The sequence below is a fragment of the Salminus brasiliensis genome, chromosome 4 (assembly GCF_030463535.1).
Source record: "Salminus brasiliensis chromosome 4, fSalBra1.hap2, whole genome shotgun sequence".
Taxonomy (NCBI): Eukaryota; Metazoa; Chordata; class Actinopteri; order Characiformes; family Bryconidae; genus Salminus; species Salminus brasiliensis.
In genome coordinates, this window is record NC_132881.1 from 24,915,507 (window position 1) to 24,934,306 (window position 18,800).

Here is an 18,800-nt window from a genome sequence, read left to right on the forward strand (position 1 = left end):
AGGATTTGATTGCATTTAGTGACTAGAGCGTTAGTGAGGTCATCCCCAACTCATCCCAAAAGTACTGGATGGAGCACCATCCATTATTCCAGAGAATATCCAAGTATAAATGGAAAAAAAAATCAAAAACATTTGTAAAGCTTAAAGGAACAGTTTTCAGATCAATCAAATAAATATGACTAATCACTTTCTTCAGATGCACTCGATCAGCCAAGACGTGTCTGGGGAAATGCTAGGCTAACACTACTGGCCAGCAGACAATGCACTTGGACTGTCACCAATCTTACCTCGTTATGCATATGCTAACATATAATTAATTTATTCACTTAAAAAACCCTACAGAACAGCTACACAAACGAGATCTTAAAAAGAACAGATTTTTTTAGGGTTGGTTTAGCTAAAATGAAAAAAAGGTTTGCTTAAAACGGTGGATCCACCATCTAGCTTTGTGGAAAAGTGTATTGTTGTTTTTGTAGTTTTTAAAGTAAATCACAAGTTATTATAAACCACACCGAGTCGATTGGTCAGCGACTAATGAAGATTTGGATCCTTTTTTAGCAAGTTGAGCGGGACATGTATTTACCAAGATGTTTGTTAGTAACATTAGCCTAGCATCTCCCTTTCCAGACTAATAAAGTACAAATCAGATACCAGATATGTCTTGGTTAATTGACACCATCTGGGGGAAGTCATAAATCAAGTGCATTCGGTTTTCCAAGTTTTTTTCCGCCTACCCTTCACCTCAAAATTAGTAACTAAATGCTTTTGGTCACGTTCAGTTTTAACTGACACACAACGTCTCTACGAAGACAGGATCATTTTGTTGGTCCCGACACTGCAGGTTCTCTGGCAGTCAGGACTGCTCCATACATCATACACTTCACCAAAGACATCCCTGCTATTTACATCAGACACCCGCATGACTGTGCTTTTCCTATGACAATGCCACAGCCAGTATCGCCAGCAAATCAACACACTCCACTCTTATCTGATCACAGGAAACGTACACACACCACAATATCTTTTTCCCATCTCAGTGCTTTACACTATCGCTTCCAAATCTGCTCGCACACAAAATATTTTCATATTCAAAGGCCAAAAGTCGCCAGTCTGCCATATCTGACAGAACGAAACTGAAGACGAAAACACAGGAAATGACTGAGCTCTTTCCTCCCGCTCTTTTATTTCAGCGCTTCATTCCGTGCAGAATGGAGGTGCCAAGAAATATGGGTGGACGGAAAAAGTCTGGTGGAGCGAGAGATAGAGAGGGCGAGATGCAGGAGATGAAAGGATAAGACTGTAGGCCTCAGCCTTTCAATACCTCTAAAAGACACACACACACACACACATCCATTCCTGTGAGCTTCCTTTCTCACCACACTTTCCTCATCCCATCTCCTCATCCCATTCTCTGCACATCTGCAACGGCTTTTAAAACACACATGGCAGCCATGACAGGAAAGAATCCCCACCAGCCCACGCTAAAGCCCACCACAGCTACGACGGTATTCATAAAACTGCATCAACCAACACACAGTCCACTAACTCAAGTTCTGCATGGGCATGAGAGTGTACCCATACTCGATCTGAGACACTGGTCAATTTAAAACTCAGATATGACCATCTGTTCTAGCACTTTCGGTTGACATTGAGGAGAGAGATATCTGGTATCTATTTGTTAGATTTATTATCTATTTATTAGTATTTAAAGTATTCCTTAAGAAGCTATTACTACCTGGATAGGGAGTCGAACCCCAGGGTCCTGTGTAGTGTTATCTGGCGTGATAATAAACATGCCCTAAAGAAACTTCCAAGAAGTTGCTACATATTTTTTTCTTGCCCACAAGGGTAAAACTGTTCTTGCTATGTGGTTGCTATGATATACCAGACTGTTGTTATGGTGTTGCTATATGATTGCTATGGTGCTGATAAGTGGTTGAACAGATGGGTGCTAGCAGTAGGTTAATACAACAGACCTGCAGCAGGGTTCCATGGATGTGGTTTTGCTGGGTTCCAGGGCCAGGTGCTACAGGCAGGCTTCCCAGTAGGGTCTGGATGGTGGATGGAACATGGGTGACCAAAACGAACGGAACCAAAGCCCGAGCAGCCATCTCTCGAGTGCGATACACAGCGGAACGAGCACAGCTACGACAGAAAACAGCAAAACAACATATTCAATGCAATAATCTGATTAATTAAAGGTTATGCAGTCAGTCAACAACACACACACACGAAGAGAAGAAAACACATAACATTTCTTAAAATAGCATATTAAAATAAATATCATTTGAACATGATTCAGTATGGCCTACTATTTCATTAAGGTGAAATGAATTACAGCAGACTGAGCGGAGAGTAAACCCATCATGGCCGGTGTGAGAGTTGCTAATCATAACAACATTGGAATATACCAAAAAATACTGTCTGTATATGTTCAGTTAAGCTCAGTTTGAGGCACTATTTAATACGTCTCAGAAACTTTACAGGTTATTTTTTATTTAACTATTACTATTACCAATATTAGTACACGAAAAAAATAGAATTTGCACAATATTATTATAACCATATATTAAATCAATGAGCCAAAACATGTTTGGTGTCTGAATTTCATTTCACACTGGGACTACAGGGCTAGTCCAGTTAAGAAATAAGGAAAGTTTATTAGTTCTGGGCAAGACTCCTAACGCTACATTTACCTACCTGTGAAACTAACTAGCTCTGGATAAGCCAAATTCCATTACTGATCATATAGATATATATAGATTTCATTACACATATAGATATTAATAAAAAAAAAAAAAAAAAACATTGTCAGGGGGTCAGAAACTACATATAACATGTAACTTTTAACTACTAATTGGTGGGATTCAAGCTTTCATTACTTTCCATAAGAGTAAGCCTCTCAGCTTCAGGGCAAAACTAAATAAAGGCCTTCGACCACCAAGCAGGTCTGGGCTGACGACATTTATGATAAAGGACAGTACAAACTTGCTTTTTTGGTAAACTTCCCTTCAATTCTTTAACGTAAGTGGGAAAGTGTCTTGGAACTACTTGTATGGGAGGAGGGCGGAGGTACTTCTACACTGAACTTAAGATGTCCTGGTAAGGACATCCAGAGAGCAGGGGTTTTCCAGTGTAAACCCACTCAATCAAAGGAGCCTCTGTGTTTCGGTGGTGGGGACCCCCCTATGCCTGCTGCCCCCATACCGCCACCCTCACCCACAGGGAAACACTGATAACCCTTGCTTCTGCCTCACCTACCTTCATCACATGGAGAGCAGGAGTGCAGGAGGGGGAACAGACAGGGAGCACGGATGGGTTTTGAGATGGGTTTCGGGGGTTTGAGATGCTTGATCACGTGGAGGGCTTTACAACCACCAAATCAAAACAAGGTTCCAACAGAAATAAAAAGGGAGCCTCCATTGATCAATAGGGGCAGAAGATTGGAAGCATGTTTAAAGAAAAACACATACAGGGGTACAGGGATGAAGTGTTGGGTGGACACACACCAAGAGGAAAGCAGAAACATAAGCGCTACTTGAGCTGGATTAGCTTTACCTGTGCAGTCACTATAACTGAGGTGATTACTACAAGATTTTAATCCAGGGTCAACCTGTAGGTCTAGGTTTTGTAGGTTAAGTCTGGCAGTGCTAACTGTGGAGTGATGTATCTTCTGTAATTCCCTGAACTTGGAGCTCCCTGAATAACAGCAGTTTTGTTTGAACTGGCCTCACGGTAACGCAATGATAAAACCTACTAATAGACACAGCTATGCAGAATGTTATTGCTCTTGCGTGTACCATCTGTCACGGAACAGCAACGTGTACATCCGGACTTTTCATTTTTTGGAAATCTGAGGAAATTAGGTAGTTCACTTCGTCCTGTATGAGTCACTTGTACAAATTCCTTCAAAACTACATAACAGAAATTCCTCTGGGAAAACCAATCCAGCTCCAACAGTGTTTTGGACAAATACAGTGGCCTCAAAGGACAAAGGAGTCCTGATCGTGGACTCAAGCTACTGTCATACTACAAATGATGAAAGGAAGGCAGCCGTGAGATCCAGTCATTAACCCAACTTGATTAAACAGTTAAAGCAATGAATGAATGAAAGAATTTTCTGTCAGAGTGAATTCCACTAGTTGTACACACACACACACACACACACACAGACAGACAGACATCATAACCCCCTTTTTCCAATGCAGAAACAGACTTTTCCACTGGAGGAACTTATGCTAGTTTTTATTCCTGTGCCATAGCTTCTCTTTTCAGTTCATACTCCAGCTGCAGATATGGCACTTTATTGATGGCCTAGGAACTTTGAGGACTTCAGCAGTGAATGTGGCTGACTGGTAAAAGTCCATTAGAGAGCTGATTGAGTGAAGTTTCACAACATTTCTTGTTTCACAAGATTTTTGTGCGGTTCTTGTGATCCATCCATGACATCCAGGCATTCAGACGGCTATAACTGCAATGCATGCCATTACCTGGGTGCTTCAGAGTTATATTGATTGAAATAATTATATTTATATTTTATATATTTTCTGGAAATTGTGCTTCTAATCAAAACACACCAGTCTCGTAAAACATTTTAGAGCACAGAAAAACAGGGATTAGGAAGCAACGGATCATTAACTGTATTACTACAAACATGGGATATCATCATCATGAATTTGGAAAATACTGTAATTTTCAATTTTATTAATAGCCAATATGTGTACCAGCTTAACAGAAAGCCAAAAGAGGGGCTCTAATTCCGAGCTCTAGTACACAATCACACCACAATACCTAAACACATCAAGTGTTCAGCAGTTAAACATAACCACATCATACCACCAGCAGGATTCCCAACGTTGTAATGATGTGTGGCATCCCTGAAAGGTCTAAATAACTGAGGTAAAAGCTCCACAGGTGATCAGTACCTGCACCACAGGAAGAGCCCAATAGCGATGAAGCTTGAGCTGAAACAGATCTTTAGGCAATATAAGACAAGGGAGCACAGTCTAAAGGGCAAAATGTAAAATTCTTACGTCTACCATGGGGATGACCGTTTCAGCACTTTTGGAAAATTTCTGGGTAATGTGATCTATATTAATTCCACATGCAGCAAACCTGGAATAGATTCAACTGATGAGCTGCACTGGCTGCACACAAGTGCTGTAGATAAAAGTCACCATCTCCATGTCATCCAGTAGACGGAGTGGTATAAAGACCTGCGGAACTGGGCTGTGGAGCAGAGGAGGAGACTTCTCTAGAGTGCTGGAGCTCCAGCCAACACCTCTGGGCTAAGTTTGAGTGGCATTTTTGATCTATAACTAATCGTCCATTATCAGTATCTGACTTCACTCACTAATGCTTTTTGGCCCTGATGCCATCAAATGCTCCCAGCAATGTTCCAAAATCTAGTTGAAGGCCTTTGCAGACGAGTAGAGTCTGTTACTGCGAGGATAGACAAACTCCCTATTATCACCTTGGTCATGTGAACTCTTCTATTACTTACTTCTAATAAAAGCACAAGCCAAGTACGCTCAAGAACCACCCTGTTATGTGCACTGGTGCTATGACCCATGGTGGAAAAGGGCCTTTATACATGCATACACCACACAGTCACAGCATAGCAACAATCACACACACACACATCACAACTTACGTCATGTGATAAACATATACACACGCACACATGTACAGACACAGACGGCTGGAAATGCATACAGATACACAAACACAGACTCATTCACAGTTGCTCTCAGGCTTGTTCACAGGCCTACACACCATGAGAGGTAATGTGCACAGGGATGCAGAGAGCCCAAACAAAACATACGCACATACACAGACACACACACAAACTAATGATCCACAGTCTCTGCTTCTAGCTCTCTTTTGGCCTCATATGCTACCTATCAGCACTAATTTGTCTCATTAAAACTCTTTGGAGAGGAAATGACAGTTTGGAAGGGTGTAATTTTAGAAACACAGCCAGCCTAGGCGAGCCATCTCCAGGGGGCTAGCGCTCCGTCTCGAGCGGCCATTGCGGCGCGAACAGCCATCTGGCTCTTATTTGACCCACTGGTCCAGCCCCCCCCCTCTCTTATAACTCTGTAGCCCACTAAACAATCCCCCAACCCTGTTTTGCCTAAAACTAAGCGGAACTCGAAAGGTCCCTGACTGATTTAGCTAGAGCCCAGGAAGATTACTGGACCTGTTCCGTTTCAGAAATCGCATCAGGCGCATTTGTTTCCTGATCCATGTACACTACATGCCCAAAAGTTTGTAGACACCTGCTCCTCATAAATGGCTTTTAAAATAAAATATGATAGTAGGGCATTTTGTTTGCCTTTGCTGCAATAACCTCAACTTTATTTTTTTTGTTTTCTCGCAAAGGCCTTGAGAGCATAAGTGAGGTCAAGTACTCGATAATGGATGATTAGTTACAGATCAAAAATGCCACTCAAACTCAGTTCCAAAGTCAGTTCCACTGTTCCACAGCCCAGTGCTGCAAGACTTACATAGGACGTACAACCCTATGTAAGTCCTGAATGGCATTGGGCATGGTGATTTAGGACGTGGCTGCTCCAGAGCCTCTTGTTATATTGGCAATGCTTTTATATGGTGATTAAACAAGCTGTGCATGGGCAACAAAATGGCTGTCAGTAATGGGGTAGCTAAAATCTCGCCCATTACAAGTCATGTCAGGATACTTTTGTGCGTATGGTGTAATTAACCGAGTTGGTTATAGATACCAGGCCAGATCAGGCTAAAGCTTGGCTTTGTTGTTCTTTTGGTGAAGATCTCAGACTTGATTAGAAAATCCGGCCTGAGGCATGCCACCAACTGTAATTAGGAACATTCAGCTCAATCAAATGTCCAAGCTTGATCAAAATCTCTGTTCAAACCTTCAAACCTAACACTCTGCAACTGTGGGCTCCTCTAAGACACTGTCTAAAGACCTAAAAACAAAAGTAATCAATGCCCTCAAGCGTTTTCAGCTTGTGGTTTCTTCAGTGCGGAATGTTATTAGGAAATGCCAGTTCTGGGGAACTGTGGAGGTCAAAATGAGATCTGGACAAAGAAATCTCTGCAAGAACTGCTTGTCTGCTGGTAAGCAAATCAAAACCACCATATAACTGCCAAGAACCTGCATGAATGTTTAGCTGAGTCAAGGTCCAACGTGCAGCTTTACACAAACATCATCTTCATGGAAGCGTCATTAGAACAAAACCGCTACAGAACGTCTACAGAACATCTAGACAAGCCAGAAGAGTTTTGGAAACAAGTGCTGTGGACTGATGAAGTCAAAAAAAAAAGAGAACACCTTGCCAACTGTGAAGCATGGGGGTGGATCTATCATGCCTTAGGGTTGTGCTGCAGCACAGTTGCTTTGGGTGAATGGGGGCAATGGTTTCCACAAAATACCAGCAAATCCTGAATGCAAATGCCAAACCATCTGTTACAAGGCTGAAGCTGAATAAGTGGTTGACTTCTACAACAGGATAATGATCCAACAGAAACCTCAAAATTCACCTTTTATTATCTAAAGAGACACAAACTAAGGCTTTTGGACGGACCCGCTCAGTCCCCTTACCTAAATTTTAGAGGACATTTGTAGATAGACCTAAGCTAAAGAAAAGTGAAGTAGTGTTGTGCCATTTCTAGCTAAAGACCACGCTAAGTACACTACAGTGTCTTTATGACAATAAATTGTTGCATATCAATTTCGGATCTTGTACCAGATCACATCATAGTCAATCTTTCAGATCTAATCTTCCTTCCCCTGTGATAAAAGGCTACAGGGCAAACACCCCCAGCGCAGAGCTAGAAGCTGATCTGAGGCCGGGGCTTATAGAGAACGTGGTCTGATCTCCCAGACACGTACACACGCCTGCCGAGGGGAGGAGGTGGGTGAAAGCAGCCAGGGCCTGGCTATATTTAACATCTCCTACATGTGGGCTTCATTTGGGTGGATGTGCTCGCATACCTCCACTGACAAGAACCAGCCAGCCAGGCCTTCCACCCCACAGCCCTTAACCCTTAAAGGCCCAGTTCAACCACACAACGCTAATGCAACCTAAAAGGATCTACTGGTAGTGTCGCTAATTAGCGTGACATTGTGGCCAAGTTCACATTACAAGCTTAAGTGCCAAGTTCTGATATTTTGCTTGGATCAGATCTTTTTGACTTTGCGTGTCTGTAAAGTGACCCATATCAGTCATTAGTGGTTATGCGGGCAGACACCCATGATCAGTGTCTGGTGCTCTCAGGTCAGTCTACATAGTAGGGCACTTCAACACTTCAGTCTCGTTGCAAGACTCAAGTCATATGATGAGCTGTTTTTTTGCCAACTGAATGTAGAGCATTAGCACCGTGACTCGGTTTCTCCACACTGAGAACGCAATGAGCCTACAGTGGCACAGTTAAGGACATGCCGGTCGTATTTACTTTTGGTTGGATTACATCAATAACCCTAACCCTAGTCAAAACATCCACAAAATATCAGTATGTCTTCTGTGATCTCATCGTAAAAAGGCAAATATTGTGTTAATAATATATAAACTATATTGAATTTTTTATACATGTCTGCCACATATGCTTTTACACTACCATAAGGCTGGTTATAGGCTTTGTGCCTTTGTGCCCCCCCCCTCCCCATTGTGTGCTGCTGGTCTCAATTAGCATGGACTCCTGTGCTCCTCTCTGCTCCATGCTATCTGCATTCCAGCCCGAGGCCTTGGCCTGATCCTCTCTCTCTCTTTCTCGCATGCCCACTCTGTTCCCGGCACCCACACACATACACCGGCTTTCACTAAGCAACCACACAAAGGCACATACATGAAAAGTGTTTGCCCCCTCATGACTTTTTCCTGTTTTGCCACTTTGTCACACACAAACTAAATCTGATATAAGACAAAGGCAACCTGACTAAACAAACTAGCTTTTAATGATCTTTTAATTTATTGAAGGAAATACATTATTCAACATCTACTGACCCTGTGTGGAATAACGCCAGGCCTGTAGCTACTCAATCAACCAATTAACCAAATTCAGTTAATATAACTGGGATCAGTCGAACTAAATGCATCCAGGCTCAATTGCCCTAATAGCACTGGTCAATATAAACCTGGTGAACCTTTAAAGCAATTTGAAAAAAGCTGATTTATTTAGTATAGCAGTAGTTCAGTAGTTTTATAGTATTTTTAATACATGATTATCCAGTCAGACTAATCACTTTTTGTGCCTGTGTGTGTGTGAAGTCACTCTGGAATGATATCTGTTGTTGATGGTCTATTGATGTGAAATAACAGGTTTATAGTAGATGTATAGTAGATGTGGGTTTCTATAGCATGTATGTATTAGCATTAGCGTTAGCTTCCTCCCGGTTCTGAAAGCGCATTTCAGTGCTGGTTTAAAACCATAGAAAGGCGTCCGGTTCTCCCGCTGGTAAAACAGAGCGTTTCAGATATTATGATCCTATATAATTACCTTTATCTTATTTTATTTACCTTCTGAAAACATCCTTACTGCTGCCGGCTGGGCAGTGCTTTGAGGACAGCAGATTTTGCTTTGACCACTGTGGGTAAACCAATCAGAACTGGATAACCAAAACATTAAAATATGCTCGTAGTCATGTCTAAGGATCTGGGACTCCAGTGAACGAGTTCATTATATCCACATTAAGAAAACTTGGAACAGTCTCAGAAGTCACAGAAGCACCCAGACAAGGGTGACAAAGAAAACCACTGCTAAACCAAATAAAACCTTGTTGGACATTTGCCTAAAAATATCTTGGTGACCCTTTCGGAAGTGTTCCGTGGACTGAGGAGTAGAAGTGGAAAGACAGGGGTTTTGTGTGGAGATGCTTTGCTGCTTCAGAGCCTTCTTGGCGACCTAGTTAACAGATTTGCCATTGACTGTCCACGGAATTCACTAGTCAGTGATCTCAGCTCAAGTGCAATTGGGTTATGCAGCAGGACAACGACTCAAAGATAGCCTACCTCTGAAAAGCTCAAAAGGGACAGTCTTGCACTGAACAGATACATGGCACTGAAAAGATACATACTCTGAAAACATGCAAACAGTATAACTGCAGCCTGTGCACACACTTCCTCAATGCTTAAGTAAACACTCAGTCCTCTGTTGACCTGGGCTTACCCACAACATAAGAAGACTGCTGACTGGACCGCTAATCCCCTGTTTGCCCGTGTAGACATGTATGTGTATGTTTGTAGCACACCAAAGTTACTACGCATCTGAAGATTAGCATGAGCAAAAACACACAAAACCACTAAAACGTTGGTGTACAGTCCATCCTCCAACATACCGAATACAAAAACACACAGAAATGATTCCTGTCTAGCAGCTCTCATGAGTGTTTCTCTTTGTACTGTGGAGAATAAACAGCAAGTCGCAATCACAAACAACAGAGATTTGTCATCGGGGCCAGTGCAACCTCGGCTGATGAAATGCGAACCAGCTTTCACACCCCAAACACACAATATTAGCATTCCTTTACGCTTGCTTTTGTGATTGAGTCGGACTAGTTTCAGAACTGAGCAATTGTGGGCAATCAGCACTGCGGCTACATTTATTTTGTTTGTTCATTCATAAGTGCAATAAGTAAACAAACTAAAAAAAAAAACAATTTTAAGTAAACAAAGGCATTCAGAGCGGTTTGATGTGAAATACATGGTTTCAGAGAAACATCTAGAATTGTCCACAGCTGTGGTGAGGGGGAATTGTTTAATGCCCTTAAAAGCTACATCACAGAAAAGTATTATTAGTGGGAGCATTAGAATGAATATTAACACATAGTCCAAAGCTGGAAATATTATTTGATGCCTTGCCTTTAAATGTATTTAACAGACTCTTGCAGGCGTCATTCTGTCATCAGAAGGGACTTTGGTTTAAAACTCCAAAAAGGGGAGATGGGGTGTGCCATCATATTTTTTTTCTATTGCTGTATAAAAGATGTACCAGGCTTTCCTTCTTGTTGGATGCACTGTGTTTTTTTCCTGAGTGAGCAAGCAAGCTTATTTAGAGTGCAGTGTAAATCACTAAACGATTTTTTCCCCAAAATAATTTCGGAACTATTTATGACACTGTAAATGTTTTACCCTGATAAATCACATTCTTACATGTCAAGTAAATGCAGCATCATCTGTAAAGCACTGTAAGCTATTACATCAACAGTATGTATTTTTTACCTGTTATTGTCACCTTAAAATAACAGCTTCAAAAATCATTGTGACACTTAACTGACTTGTAATAAGGAGAATAGCATTGCTGTTGTTGCTACAGTGGTATGTAACCTTGGAGAAGAGAGCAGGATAATACATGTGAGAATTAAATAATGCTGTGTAACCCTAGTAATATGCACATTAATAATAATATTATGCACACACTTCTTTCACGCGGTTCTGTATCTTTCAGCTCGTCAGAAAAACATGCTCTTTAAGGGTAAAAAATTACAATAAATTACAGACATTTTTTCATAGCGTTGCTTTAAAAGAATCATAAATGAACTAGAAGCAGTGGACACTTATAGGCCTGTGGAATGTAATTAAAATACACAAAAAAAACTAAACAAAAACAAATGCCCCCAGATGACAGCAAGCCACTGTTATCTTCATACACGAGGAACCTGGACTGCTACGGACTACAACCGCATCATCTTTTGCGACAAAGCCGCAAGTAGTTTTGTATGGCGTTCAACAACAGTCGGGTTTGAGTATGGTGGCCTTGTGGCGAGCACTTCAATCTAACCTTTGCTGTGGAGCAACACACTGCTGATGTGATGATCTGGGGAGCCATCACATATGACGGTCAGTAGCGCCTAGTAGTGATAGGGTCCTTAACAGCTCAGCATTGCAGCTTAAGGCAGGATTTCCAAGTGCATTTTTCTGCAGGACAATGCTCGCCCACAAAAAGAGAAAAAGGGATTCCCAGGTATGTCTCCCCTTGATCGCAACACTTTCTCAGCCTGCCCAATCACCAGATTTATTGCCATCAAGCATCAATGGGGCCAGCTGGGACGCCAGCTTTGACAGCCTACGAGTGTGCAGAACCTACAGGCCCAGCTGCAGCATATAGGATGCCAAGCAGAACCTATATGCCTCCATGCCCAACCATATCTCATCTTGTACCCAGGCTAAAGGTGGCCCAACAGGGTACTAGAGTCTCCTTTCAATTGTACAGTTCCAAAAAACTTTCACCTTAATATTGTCTTTTTTTATTTTTATGTCAGTGGGAGATACAACTGTAAGAGTGATTACCAGCCAACAAAGTGTCATTTGCCTGATCCTATTGGCTATTCTCACTCATGCACAGTTAGAATTGTAAGACCCACCTCTTCAGAGAGTACTTGGACAAATATATATAAATATATGTTCGCCTAGTTGTATTGTGTTTAGCAATGTCTAAGCTTAGAGGTATCTTTTGAAATATTGGTCTATTCGAACTAGCTGAGGCTTTTCTTGGGTAAATAGCAAAGCACTTTGTAAGTCGCTCTGGATAAGAGCGTCTGCTAAATGCCGAAAATGTAAATGTAAATGTAAATGTAAACTGAAAAACATCATCTCAGCCCCCATATTTTACTGCCAGTAGCAGCAGCAGCATTTTCCCAACCCCTACCTAGAAAACCTAAACATATCTACTTCTCTCCACCAGGAGGGACAGACTGTTCCAAAAGATATGCCTGCAGTGTGTGTGTGCGCAAGCACAAGCCTAAAGTTGTTTTTCAGAGGTCATCACAGGTGCTTGTAGAACATGTTCCAATAATATTTTGCATATTTTCTGGCAGGACAATGTAAAAAATGTGCAAACACAAGCTAAGTAACGGCTGGCTTCCACCGCCGGAACGTACTGTGACAGTCCTCGGTACGGGACTAGAGGAAGTACAACAAGAAGCAGGATGAGGTATACCTCAACAAACATTTATGTAAAGTGAGTCGGCTGAGAGCGAAAGAGTCCTTGTTTTTTGCGACAGACATTCGGTATAGGTAGACACTGTAGCCAAGCACAAGCCTTATCTCTCTCCCCAAGAGATGAGCACCAGTTGTCTTTTGGAATTCAGCAGGCCTATTAGAGTGTGTGTGTGTGGGCGTGCATTAGTTTTCTTAACTGTTCATAAAAAAAGTTCCAACTTTGGAGCACAGCTGGGAGGCATGTTATTATAGAGATGAATTACAACTCCTTGTTCTTTGTATATCATGAGTATTGGAAGCGTATCTACAGCACTGAACCAACTGTATACATCCTTATAAATCCTGTATACAACCAGTGTGTTGTGAATGGTTAAACCATCCAGAAAAATGCAGTCCAGCACACCAATGCCATTTTACCCATTAATTTATTTAAATGTATTTTTTTTTTTATTTCTAAGCTTTTTTTTCTGTTAGTTTTATATATAAGGCTTTTTGTGTGTATATATATATATATATATACATACATACATACATACAAACATATATATATATAAAATATTGCAAAGCATACTGTTTTGCATTAAAAAGCTTTTTTTTGTGAGTGCTATAACATTGTTATATCTCTGACCCTCAGTTTGTAGCAGGGTCAATCCTGGGCTGACCTCCAACATTAGGACAAACACCTATATCCGATATGTTCTTCATATCCTACAAGTGTATTAAAATGTGCTCTAACCTGATAATAAAGGGCATGAATGGGGCCAGGCCCAGAGGAGAGGAGGATCCGTCCATTGGTGATGGGTAGAGGCGGCCCAAAACAAGCAAAAGCAGGAACAAACTGGGGTGCAGCTTCACCTGACCAGAGTCACTAAGAGAGAACAAAACCAAGAAAGATGCATTACAACATGTTAAAGACCATGAATGTCAAATGTTAAGTTATCCTAGAAATAAATTAATAAAATAAAATGTCACATAAATGTAATTTAACAAAAGAAAAATGCAACCACCACCACCAGCACGTCACAGAGATTCTATTTTTTAGCGCCAGACAGATTCCCCTTTTTTTTCTGGTAAAATGTAATCCTTGTGCATTTTTGTAAGCATGTACACCGCCTTGACTGCTTGACTTGAAGAATATCGGTTGACTGACGTGTTTCTGACTAATTATGCAACCCATTGACTTTCAGGGGGCAGCCCTAAACAAATACTTAATGCTCCAAAATCTAGCAGAAAGCCTTCCCTAAAACAGTAGAGACACTCCCAACAAAAGTCAAAACTGTTTTTTTAAAAAGTCCCCTTGATTTCTAAAAAAAACTAAGAATGAGCAGGTGTCCAAATACTTCTGTCTATATAGTGTATACAGTGCAAGAAAGGGTGCATGGAGATGACACAATGAGGTCCTTGCATTGACATTCCTAAAAGTCAGTCAAGGGGAAGAAAATCAAAGACTGCAGGACACTGTTAACCCTGTGATTGTGGAAAAGGGTCAGGCACAAGCATGCATGCTTTTTAATTGACCAAAAACCGAAGAAAAAAAAAACAAGGGGGTATGGTCAACTGTGATTGCCGTAACATCTTTGAGGCGCTTGGACCACCATTAACAAGCTAGAAAGAATGGGAAAAGTAATTTAGAGCTATGAAGTGGAGGGCCTCATCAGCACCAGTGCCCAATGGGGTTCCCAATAGGGTCTACAAAAACGTCCTCTGGAGAAAACATTCCTTCGGAGGCTCATGAAGGTGATCTGGTGTAAACAGGAAATACCAGCGTTCTGGCATAGAACAGGAGACATCTTGATCCTAGTGGAAAAGAGCTCTTTTAGATTATCTGGATAGAAACCACCTGATCAATATATTAAGACAGCAGGGATCGCAGGCTTCTCTAACAGTCTAAAACATCCAAATACCATTTGGCACTATATTCAAGTTGCCAAAAAGGAACAAACAGATCCTTGCATAGAGTGCCTGTACTTTGCTAATGCTCCTCCTGTGGTGTGCTTTCAGTAATGTCAGGGATCCAGCCCTCACAAACCTCATTAAGCTCTACTTCCAAAATCTGCAGCTATGCTAGTCAACAACAGAATACTCCCAGGCTTGGCAATGCCTGGAAATAGGATTCATGGCCAGTTGCACCTTCTCCAGAACAGAACCTAAAGCAGCAGTATAACGAATCTCAAAGACACAGAGCAGGTAAACCAGCTCACGACACGGACAGCATTTTGCTACCAGAAAAGTGGCCATTAACCCAGTATGAAACTGCAATATCAGCATCAGGACTCATGACTTCTTTTTCTAGGTGGATGTGGACTCCAACGAAACAGCCAGGCAGGCAAAGACAGCAGTTAAGACGGACACTGAGACACTGTCTATCAAGTGCAACAAGGCAAGGGTGGCTTTGGCCAATATATACTAGTAAGCCACGACCGACGTGGTGAAAGTGGGCCAATGACAGTAAAAGGCTGAATGATGTGTAAAAGGTGAAATGGGAAGGTGGAAAAAGCTTTGGGAAACTGAAGCATCCTGACTGAGCTTTCCTATCAAGGCTGTATATGATGTCCTGCTTTCCCTCAAGACCAGACCAGAAAGACTCAGAGAGACCCTCTTCCCTACTCTGGAAGAAGTCTTACCCAAACCAAGTACCTGGAACCTGGTGCCATGACCAGATATTAGTGTCTTACAGCAGTGTTGCAAAGTCAGCAAATGGCTGCTCCTCCTATATTTTAAATTCAGCGTCTGGAAATAACGTTCAACTGGAAAGGTGAGGGCCAGGCCAGACCCCTCACAACAGCAGCAGCAGACTGGAAGATAATGGTGGTAAAAGTTGGAAAAAAAACCTCACACTACACCTTGTGCAGACTCCACCCCTCTGCATCTCACTGATCTTACAGTGTTGTGGGAGAACACTGTGAAAAAGGCCTATGAGAACCAGAAACATCGGTATGCTGAGCTTGCAGCCGGCGTGCAGCAATGTGATAGAAGATTGAAGACCAAATTGTGGCCGGTTACCCCTACTGAGTTAAGTAGAGGCTTTGTAGCCATTTCCACATCAATGTTGTCTGCAGGGGGGTGAGAGAAAGGGGCATGGCCACCTGGGTGAGAGCTGCTGAAAAATGCAGTCAGACCTGGGCCGCCAAGTAAGAGGATTGCATTGAGGCAATGATCCTGCAATGCCTGACATCACTGTTGAACCTTTTACAGACACCGTAGGCATATCTGCAAAACACTAAGGAAAGCAGACACCCACCTAATGACTCTGAATATGCCAACGCTCACTTGACTTAGATGACTCATGTCTGTCACAATCTAACAATTCAGACTGTGATAGACATGACAATGTTAGAATCAATATTACACATAACAGGGTTGTAAAGAGTAACAGTGAGCAGGTTGAGTGCTGAATCAGGGCAGGCCGTGTCAGTGTTTACAGAAACTGCCTACAGATCTATTTTCATATTCCAACTCGGAGCAGGCCTGGCCTGAAGGTGAAGCAGCCAAATGAAGTCAGAAGCAGGAGAAGGTGCTTCTCTGACTTCCATCTCTGGCTCGCTCGCTCTCTCTCTCCCTCGCTCTCTGTTTTGCTCCCCTTGAGGTTCAGTGGAAAGAGGAGACGTGCGCCAGATCAAACATTTGAAAGTACTGGCGATGTCATGCTGGAATAATCACATCATTCATTCAAACACACACACACTTCAGTTCATACCCCCTCAGCATGCACATGCATTCAGTCAATTTATCCATGTCCTCCTTCTGTCTTCCTCACCACACACACACACACACACACACACACACACACACACACACACACACACACACACACACACACACACACACACACCTACACTATTCAAGCTGCCTCTCTCAGGCAGGGGCCAAAAATCTACTTTACATTCTATGAGCCACAGGTTTTCCACAGTGTCTCTATGGCTACCACACTGTCTGCTGGGGAGATTAGCAGAATGCTGGGTCATTAGCACATCCGTCAAAAGTCAAAGGATGGCCAGGCCCACAGCAGAGGAGCTACTAATGTGATCTCAGTAATGCATTGAGAGACAGAGGCCGAGAGAGACAGAGAGAGGGACAGAAAAAGAGACACGGGGGGGGGGGAACCCCACTGGACCACCACAGAGCAGGTGTTATTTGGGTGTTGTGTCATATTTAGCACTGCAGTGACACTGACATGGTGGTGGTGTGTTAGCAGTGTGTGTTGTGCTGGTAGGAGTGGATCGGACACAGCAGTGCTGCTGGAGTTTTTAAACCACCTCAGCGTCACTGCTGGACGGAGAACAGACCACCAATCAGAAATGTCCAGCCAACAGCTTCCTGTGGGCATCATCCTGTGATCACTGACGAAGGACTAGAGGATAACCAATGCAACCTGTGCAGTGAAGGTAGACCAACTAGGTAGGTGTGCTCTAAAAAAGTGGATGTTACATCGGTAGTAGTTAAAAAACTATGCAGGAGGCCTGCATCAGTGCTCACCCTTCCAGTGTTGGGATTATGAGATGTGACAAGGGGAGAGTACTTTAACGAGTGGGTTGGGAAATTGGCTGGCTAAAATTGGGGAGGGAAAAAAAGCAAATTTGCAAAAAATATTGGACTGAAAAAGGGCAGGAAGAGAGACAAAAAAGAGAGACAGAGGGAAGACGGACATAGAGAAATAGAAAGACCAAAAGAGAGAAAGAATTTACAAAATACATGTTGATCATTAACTGTTGGGGCAATGGTGTCTCTTACATCCATGCCAATAAAAAGGCACTGAAAAAAAGAAATAAAGAAAAGAAAGAGTTCAGATGTGAATAACGGAGGTTAAGGGATAAGGGGAAACTACTCAGAACGAGTGAAGTGTGGTGAAGCAAACAGAACACACACTGTTAAAGCAGCCCTTACTAAACTGCACCCTGTGGACTCTTCATCTCCCTCTTGATGCGCCGCCAAGCGTATTCCCAGCGTTCATTTCCCATGGAAAAGCTTCTCGAAATGCTACAAAACATCACGCAAGCGCTCCAACCCAAACCAATCTCTCATGAGCAACATTTCATTAGCAGACGCGATGCTTATGAAATCATAATCACATCAGGAACAGTTTACAAGCTGGAGATACGTGCGCTCGGAGCAGCTCGGCCAAATAAGCCTTCGCACAAACTTCCAAGAGGCAGAAAAGGCTGAACATCCAAGGAACAATCAAAACCTACAGGTCTGAATTTATTTCACCCACAATTCCACTCCCTCTCCATCTCGGTCAAAGTTGGAGGCGTGGGGACCCTGATGACTTTTTAAGCCCTCTCGTTCTACCTAAACGTTCTACCTAAACCCTTTTTCATAAGCTAAATGACCTGCTGGCATTACTGAACATGAGTGTTATATAGTGTTGGTCGCTCAGTGGGGGAGATCTCGGCCTCTGCCTCAGTCTGGACCATGGGAAACTGTCACGCTGCATTCGGAGAGAGGCTAAGAGAGCCAGACTTCAAACGTGTTCGAAGAATCTGATACATATTAAGATAATATTGACTCAAGGGCCTGTTTCACAATGTCAGTGCTGTTTGGAAGGCGTTTAGGTATGTGTGGAGCAATGAAATGAGGGGAGGGATGAGATAAGACAGCAGCAGCAGCTTCTCAGAGATGGTGAGGTAAAGTCCAGAGCACGGTCTGGATCCGGCACGGCCTCCCTCCCACACGCAGTCTCCTTATCGCAGCCATCTGAAGTAGGAAGCTGTCCATCAGCGTGGCCCGCCACGGTTAATAGGCCTAAAGAGGCTCGATAAGGCACTTAAATGAGCTTTATTAAAAAAAAAGTCCCAGAGGAAACCAAGGAGTGTGAGAAGAGGAAGGCTTGTTGTTTTCCTCCTGGATCCTATTTCTGACCTGATGAGCCCTCTAAACTCG

General features: G+C 42.6%; 1 protein-coding gene across 1 annotated transcript in view; it reads right to left on the reverse strand.

Annotated features, from left to right (window-relative positions):
* thada (THADA armadillo repeat containing) overlaps positions 1–18,800 on the reverse strand; it is a 99,083-nt gene that overhangs the window by 40,102 nt on the left and 40,181 nt on the right. The window contains exons 27-28 of the mRNA XM_072677711.1: positions 13,657–13,788; positions 1,977–2,145 (exon numbers count right to left, since the gene is read on the reverse strand). Coding sequence (XP_072533812.1) covers positions 1,977–2,145; positions 13,657–13,788 — 301 coding nt within the window. The remainder of the gene's footprint in view (positions 1–1,976; positions 2,146–13,656; positions 13,789–18,800) is intronic.